Source organism: Carlito syrichta, unplaced genomic scaffold, assembly GCF_000164805.1.
Source record: "Carlito syrichta isolate Samal-C Ts95f unplaced genomic scaffold, Tarsius_syrichta-2.0.1 Scaffold274096, whole genome shotgun sequence".
In the NCBI taxonomy this organism is placed as follows: domain Eukaryota; kingdom Metazoa; phylum Chordata; class Mammalia; order Primates; family Tarsiidae; genus Carlito; species Carlito syrichta.
Window position 1 is genome coordinate 315677 of NW_007218192.1, and position 8190 is coordinate 323866.

At 56.2% G+C, this 8190-nt stretch overlaps 1 protein-coding gene across 1 annotated transcript in view; it reads right to left on the reverse strand.

The window, feature by feature from the left end:
* ANGPT4 (angiopoietin 4) overlaps positions 1-3501 on the reverse strand; it is a 36399-nt gene extending 32898 nt beyond the window's left edge. The window contains exon 1 of the mRNA XM_021709705.1: positions 3193-3501. Coding sequence (XP_021565380.1) covers positions 3193-3501 — 309 coding nt within the window. The remainder of the gene's footprint in view (positions 1-3192) is intronic.
* Between the last annotated feature and the right edge of the window lie 4689 nt (positions 3502-8190).

The following is an 8190-nucleotide window of genomic DNA, read 5'->3' on the forward strand; positions in this document are numbered from 1 at the left end:
GAGAGAGAGAGAGAGAGAGAGAGAGAGAGAGAGAGAGAGAGAGAGAGAGAGAATATGAGAGAGAGACAGGGAGAGATGCAGGGAGACAGCCAATCAGGAGAGAATTAAAAAGAGACAGAGACACCCACAGAATTTGTCAGGGCCACCATGAGTGCCCTGAGAAAGACCCGCAAGAGACAGAGTGGGTCATGGGCGTGGGCTCTGGATCCCATCAATGCCCATGTGGTGTCATCAAGGAGCAGGTTGGAGACCCAGAGCCTGAGAGACTGAAAGAACATTTATGCACACATGCATTCACTCATTCTATATTTACTGAGTACCGTTCTAGGTCCTGGAAACTCACTAGTGAACAAAACACACGTGGCACCTGCCCTCTTGGAGCTCATGACCAAAAGAAATGTTTTGAAGAATGTTAGGTAAGGATAAGTGTTAAGAAAAATAACAACAAAGTTGGGGGAAGGGCATGAGAGTGACAGAAGAAGGGTGGCTATTTTATTTTATTTTTATTCTTTAAATAGAGATGGGGTCTTTCTATGTTGCCAGGCTGGCCTCAAACTCCTGGACTCAAGCCGTCCTCCCACCTTGGACTCCCAAATTGCCGGGATTATAGGCATGAAACACTGCACTCGGTCGAGGGTGGCTCTTTGATAGGGGTGGGCAGGGAAGGTATCTGAGGTGACACTGGAGCAGATGGAGGTGAGGGTGAGGCACGTGGAGGTCTGGGAGAAGGTGCTGAGGGTGTGAGGATTTTTGCTTTTATCTGGAGAAGATGGGTGCCCTGGGAGGAGGGGCAGGATGTAACCTAGGTTCTAACAGGAATCCCAGGCCAGCTGACCGGAGAATGGCAGTGGGGCCGAGTGTGAGCAGAGAGCCCAGGCGGCAGCCATGATAGCCTCCCAGGCAGGGGACAGAGGCAGCTGGCCCAGAGTTGGGCCACGGAGGCCAGGAAAGGTCTGTCCAGGTATGTTCGTTGCTGAGGACTCACTGGATAGATGGTGCTGGGCACTGGTATTAAGGTTGTCCTGAGGTCAAGTAAGATGCCACCTGAGCTGAGGCCACTGGTTTGGGAGTTGGGCAGGGGAGGGTGACCCCAGGACTAGCAGTAGTGGGACACGAGGAAGTGCAGGTGTCCCTGGGGGTCGGAGAAGAGACTTTATTTTTAACCTTCCTCCTGTTCCTCCTACTTCCTCTCCCTTCTTCTTCTTTTATTTTTTTAAAATTTCAACCTGGGACATACTTGAGTGTGATTGAACACTGGGGGAAGAACTGGCAGAGGGGAGAAGTTGTTGGAGACACAGGGAGGGATGGCTGGCTGGAGGAGGTTGAGGGCCTGTGAGATGGAGGGCCCAAAGCCCAGGAGGGAAATGTGACCTTGGCCCTGGAAGGCAGTTCCAACTCTCTGGTCCTGAGTAAAGCATTAGGGACTGATGGGAGCACACGTGACCCCGAGGCATCGCAGACAGCTGAGGGACCTTCCCCGCTGTCTGCAGAGACACACAAAGACTTCAGCGCAGCCTGGGGCCCATCAGGTGGGATCCTGTGTGCGAGGCCAAGAGCTCCCTCCAGGGAAACACAGGCTGGGCTGACTCTGGGTGGCAGTGTGGCAGGCAGGGTGGGGGGGGGGAGGGCAGGTAGCAAGGGACCATGGGAAGGCCGTGAGTGAGGGACTGAGCCGGGAAGGCAGGTGAGGCCGGTGTGTGGGGGTGAGAGTGTGCATGAACAGGCTTGTTGGATGTGTAGGGAGCCTCTCTGCCTGGGGCTGGATGGCCCTGGTACAAACAGAATGACCCTTTGGAAAGCAGGAGGGAACTCCCAGAGCTTCAGTTTCCAGATGTCATCTTTTTAAAGTTTTGTTTCATTTGTGTCATACCTTGAACATATTCTACTAACACAGTGCATGTGCACGGATATTGCATAAATGTGCACGTATCGTTCAGCAGGCATTTCTCACGGATTAGGGGCTGATTGGAGCAGTTGGAAACCATGGGGAGGAGAGCCTGCCCCTTCAGGAGGCACTGGGGGGCACATGTGCCTCCCCTGCCCGTGAATTGGTCCACTTCCTCTACCCCGGCTGCCACTCAGACTGTCTCCTGGGTCCTGCTCTCTTTCTCGGTAGCACTGCGGGGCTCTGGACAGCCTCATCTGGGGCCCAGCACATCTCTCCTGCCCCTATACCCATCCTTGGTCTAGCCTGATTGCTCAGCTCTGTGCCCAGTGCCTCCCCTTGAGCACACAGTAGGTGCACAGACGGTTGCAGATGACAGAATGGCAGGAGATTCTCTGGCAGCCCTGTTTTGGGGATCCACAGTGAGTCCTCGGCTTCCTGCCCCCACATCCAACGCATCACAGAGTGAGGATACACCAGGATCTGTGGGCTACCCACCTCGCCAGCCCCAGCCTGCCAGGCTTCTGTCACCTCACACCTGCTAGCTGCAGCAGCCACCTCTTCGGGCTTGCAGGCCGGCCTACCCTACCTTGTACAGTCTATTCTGTTAAGACCGAATCAGGGGTGTCTGTCCCTGCTCAAAACCCTGCAACGACCCCATGACACTCAGAGCAAAAGGCAAAGTCCTTCCATGGCCCCATGGCCCACGTGGCCCTCCCTCCCTCATCGCCTCTATGTCCTCTACCCACTGCCCCTCTGTCCAGCCACACCAGTGCCGCCTGGCTGCCCCAGACTCACAACGTGGTCCCTCCCCGCAGCTTCACAGGGCTGATCCCTTTGCAGGAACATTCCCCAAATATCTAGTCGCCGCACTCATCACGAGGATTCAATGTCACCTCCTCTGAGACATCGCCTGGAGTGATCTGACCCCAGCCCCCCGCCACTCCTGGCTCCCTGGCTCCTTTATCCTGCTCTGCCACCTGACACAGCTGGTATCTCCATGTCACCTCTTTCCCCCACTGGCCCAGGAGGGGGCATGCTATCTATCTGCTACGTCCCCAGCACCTGGGATGGCCTGGCCCCTGGTCAGTGCTCAGCAAAGCTCTGTGGGATGAGGGAATGAATGGCAGTTAAGGAGCCAGATTTCCAGTTCTGACGCTGCTCATCTTGCTGTGCGGCCTGGGACCCATCCTAGCCCGTCTCTGGGCCTTGTCCTCTGAGCCCAGGGAAGGCCTCTGGGATGGGCCTCCCCCTGCCGAAGGGAACAGACCCCACAGTTGCCCACGGCCCGCCAGTCCAGCTCATACCTCCTGCAGCCACCGCTTGGTGTTGTTCACCACCTGCTCCAGCCGTCTCATCTGCACACCCAGCGAGTTCCCCGGATGTGGCTCCTTGGCCAACAAGTCCTCCTGGAAGCTGCTGGAGCCCTTGATGTCCTCAGTCGCTGGCAGGCAGGGCTCAGGCTCAGGCAGCAGGAAGGTGTAGCTGCATGGGCCGTGCTGGATGTAATGCTTCCAGTAGCGCCTGCCGGCCTCCTGCCTTGCCCAGTGAGCCACAGTCATGGTGGCCCCCACGAGGAGGAGGCCACCCAGCAGCACGGCCAGCCTGGAGAGCATCCCAAAACGTAGTGATGGTGAGCGGTGTCGAATCAGAGCTCCTAAAGACTATGCCTGCCTGTGGTCCAGCCTGTGACCTGGGTGTCCTGCAGTGCCTGCAGCAGCTGGGCCGTCCGCAAAGTGCTGCAGCTGCACGCCCCTGCTTGCCCCGCTCTGTCCAGGCAGCTATTTATACTTGCGCTGAACACCACAGCTGCTCACACCCTCCCACCTCCTCTGTTCCCACCCACTAGGCACCTCTCTTCTTTCTGAAACACTTTCATAAAATTAATATAGGGCCACAGAGTGAAAGCTGTCAATGAGTCCTGAGCCCTGCAGAGGTGCAACTAGGTCAGAAGGGAGCAGATCTGAGGTTCCTTCCATAGAAAGAACTGATTGTCTTCATGTCCAGGCCCTGGGGGTGGTGGAAGCCACCCGCAGTGCTATCCACATATCTCCCCTTCAGCCCTGATCTTAAGGTTGCACAGATCTCCTTGAGGGTATCCTGAAGCCTGATCAGCACTGATCTGCGGGTACCCCAACTCCCACATACCTTCCTCCTAAGCTGCTTCCATAAGGGCTCACTGCCCAGGGCCATGTGGTCGCTGATCCAGGAACCAGTTTTACAGATGGAATCAATGGTGACACCCAAGAGTGGTGCTGGAGATGGTCTTCAGACCTTGCGCTCTGGTGGATCTGAAATCCTTCTCAGAACGGGACACATACCAAGACACTGACTCTAGTGGCCCTTTGAACCCCTCCCAGAGCTGACTGTGTGACACGAAGATGGTTTCAACACCCCCATGACTTCACCCCAACCAATCATCAGCACCTGTTCCCTTAGCTCTCTGCCATCAAATTATTCCTGTAAAAAGTCTAGACTAAAATTCTGGAGGAGGTAGATTTGAGAAACAGCCCCGTCCTGGCTCGGTGGCCTTGCGATATTAAAGTCTTTCTGTGTTGTAATGGCTGCAGCAGCCTGGGTTTTTCCGGGCAGTGGGTGTAAGAACCCAGTGGGCCTGTGATATCACTCGCTTCCCCTCCTCTTCCTCCTCCTCACTTCTGCCCACACGCTGCCCTGGCTGTGCACAGCTTCGCTCTGCTGGCCTCACCCCAGTGGGGCTGGACCTCCCCGCAAGAGGGAAGGAAAGGAAACACACAGACACGCGCACACACACTCACACACATGCAGATACCACACCCAGCGCTGTCCCTCCGGAAAGCCAACCATCACTCGCCCCTCCTTCCTGTCCCTGTCTCTCTGTCTCTCTCTGTTTCTCTCCTTCCCTCCACCTCCATCCCCTGTCCCCCAAAGCTGGGATCTCACATTTCAGCCCCCAACACCCTCCCCTTCTCTCCCTGCTCTGCTTTTCCCCCTCTGGTTCCCAATACAAGTGACTCCCAGAGGGACACGGTGGGGGGGTTGAGGCCGGGAGGAGGCAGTGGAGACACCTAACATCCATCTGAGACCCGGAAGTGGGTGTCCCAACTGGGAACCAGTTCCTGTCCTTCCTTCCTCCCTGGGGCCCTGGGGTGACCTTATGCCCTGGAGTGGCCCTGACTCAGATTCTAATGACACTAAAGAGAAATCGTCCTGTCCTAGGGTACATTGTCCTGGGGCCGCCTGGGGTTGGAGGGAAAAGATGGGGAAGAGGGTGGTGGGGAGAGGTCCTCAGGGTGCAGCAGTGTCTCAGGCAGCTCGGCCCAGAGTCAGGGTGCTGGCTGTTAAGTCCCACTCCCTCAGTACTGGCTGTGAGAACGTGGGGGCACGGCTTGGCCTCTCGGGGCCTCCACATCCTGATCTGTCAAGCAGGGTAAGCCCCATCTCTTGCAGGAGGAATGCATGAGAGTCCTCATGGGGATGGAGGAGTTGTTGGTTTATTGGTTTAAATCTTGGCTCCACCACATCCCAGCTGTGTGACTATGGGCAAGTCACTTAACCTCTCTGTGTCTTTGTTTCCTCTTGAATGAAGAAAATAATACCACCTACTTCATAGGACATGAGAAATGGAGCTGGAGCAGGGCGGGCACAACTGAGTACTCATTAAATCTGTTCCCTTGTTGTTGGCCTTGTGGCTACTCTTGTGCCTCCCCTTGCCCAACCCACTGGAATGTAGCCCCACCAGGGCAGGGATCTGTCCCCAGGGGCCATGGTCTCTGGGCAGGAGGTGCCCAGGGCTTCATCAGCCTCTCCTGGGCGGGCTGCCTCCGGGCTCAGCCATGGTACCGCTGCCCGTGCCCTTGTTTTCCCAGAGTGAGGCCAGGCCGACCACTGTCTGATGTTGTTTTTTTTTTCCTTTGTTTTCCCAAATCCTGATGGAGTTTTGAACTCGACAGTCAGCTTGGGGGCAACAGTGAAACAGGGTCTCACCTGGGAGACTGAGAACAGTAAACCAGGTGCGGGGCATTGGCAGGAAGAGCTGAACAGATGGTTTCCAGCTGCCAGAGTCCCCCGGGCCTTCTTGGGCTCAGAGTTTTGCGAGCCCAGCTCTGCCCAGTCACCTCGGCTATACATGGGTTCGCAGCATCCTGACCACGTGAGGAGGCAGTGTGACCATGCAGGCTGAGAGCCTGTCCCAGCGCCTGGCACAGAGGGGCCCAGAGTGCCTGTGGCTATCACTACGGTGGTCTTGGCTGAGCTGCTGGATGACCCCAATGAGACCAGTACTCATCCTTCCATTTGACAGAGGAGAAAACTGAGCTCCTCCCAGAGAAGAGAGTAATTTGCTTAAGGACACACAGCTTGACCTAGAACTGGAGAGAGAAGGCAGGCCCGGCCCCAGAGCCACGGTGCTCTCAGCCTCGGTGTCCACATCGGTTCGCTGCAGACAGCATTACCAGTTCCTCGGGGTTGGTGTGAGGTCCCCGGACACAGGGATCTTCCTAAAGGAGAGAATGAGGCGATGAAATGTGATTTCCTTCCCTGCTCAAGCTTTCTTAAGCAGACAAGGTCCCGAGATGGCACAGATGGCTCTTAGCACAGGAGAGGAGATGGATTTACCCACAGGAGGAACACAGGCAGGACCAGATGGGGAGCTCTGGGCTGGGGCACATGCTGGTGTGCTTTATCTGCCCGTGCCATGCCCAGGGCCAGGAGCCTCAGAGACAGCTCTGCCAGCCTCTGCACCCCATTTCAGCACCGCTTCCTCACTCAGGGCTTTTGCAGGTGCTGCCTTCTTTTTCAGAGCACTGCTGTCCCCCCAGCCTTGCCCTCGGCTGTTACCAGTGTTCCAGTTATTACGGCCGGACAGTCTGCTTGGGTCTCTCATGAAGTTACAGTAGGATGGTGACTGAACTGGGATCACCCTGAAGGCTTTACCCCTCACCTGTCAGCACCTGGACCTCTCCCTGAGGTCTTTTCGGGGATGTCTTCAGGCAGCCAAGCTTTTAATCTGGCCGCTCAGGGCCACAGAGGCACAGAGCCCAGAAAGCTGGGCGGAAGCCAGATGGCCTTTTATGTCCTCGCCTAGGAAGTCATTCAGAGGCATGCCCACATCTTCTACTGGCCAGGTCTGCCCAGGCTCGAGACAGAGAATGCAGACCCAATGGAGGAGCAGGCATCACGTGGGGCCCAGTCGCCCTCTCCAGAACCTGCCCTCTGCCACAGACTGGAGAATTTCTTCTCATGCTCTTCAGCTTCAGGGTTGCTGACACTTTTTAAAAACATTTAAAAAAAATTGTGGAGATGGGGTCTCACTATGTTGCCCAGCTGTTCTCCAACTCCTGACCTCAAGTGATCTTCCTGCCTTGGCTTCCCAAAGTACTGGGATTAAAGGCACGAGCCACCACACCTGCCTCGTTGCTGAGGCATGTTCCCACAGACCCCAATTCCGATCCAAGTTCTGAACCAGAACTCCCTCCTGCAGACCTTCCCTCTTTATCTGAGCCCTACCTCCAGGCACTGAGAGGCTAACTCTTCGCCTCCTTCTGTGCACCCCAGCATCTGAAGCACAGTGTGTCCTTGGTTGTGTCGGCTGCATGAATGAGTCAGTACAGAGCTTGAGCCAGGCTCCCTCTGTGAGGCTGACAAGGAGAAGGAGGCCAGGATGCCATTCTAGGACCTGGAACAGAACCCTAGGGGCAGGCCTCCTTCCTGGGCTTGCGGACCAGTCCAGCGCCACAGGTCCCGAGCTTAGATACCCTTGGAGTGATGCTCTGCTGCCACCTTCTTGAGTTTCTTAACTTATTCCGAGCAAAGGGCTCAGCACTGGCATCCTGGGCTCCACAGATGTTGCGCTGGGACCCATCTGGAGACGTGTGCCTTCCCTCGACCCTCGTCTGCTCCCTCCCCTGCCATCCTACCAGGCCTGTTCTTCCCACCTTCCCTCAGTCCCTGCTTCACTATTCTGGGCACATTAGAGCCAGGCTGTGGGAAACTGTGGTCTTGGCTGCATTGCTTAACCTGCTTGTCCCTCAGTTTCCTCTTGTGTCAAGAGGGGTTGATAATAGTAAGTACCTGAAGTGACGTTAAAGCCGTTCAAAAGCTGGTCCCGGTAAAGGGCTAACACAGAGCCTGGCACAAAGTCTGGCTGTCTTTTGATGGTGTCACTTGCTGGGGACTGAGTGACTCTGTCCCTTCCGACTGACCCACCCCTCGCCACAGTGAAGACATGAGGAGGCAGGGCCGTCAGGAGCGGCTGTGTCAAGAGGACTCTGCCCTCATGGGTGAGATAAGCGCCCGCATAAAGAAGCCCCGAGAACTGCCCCCCC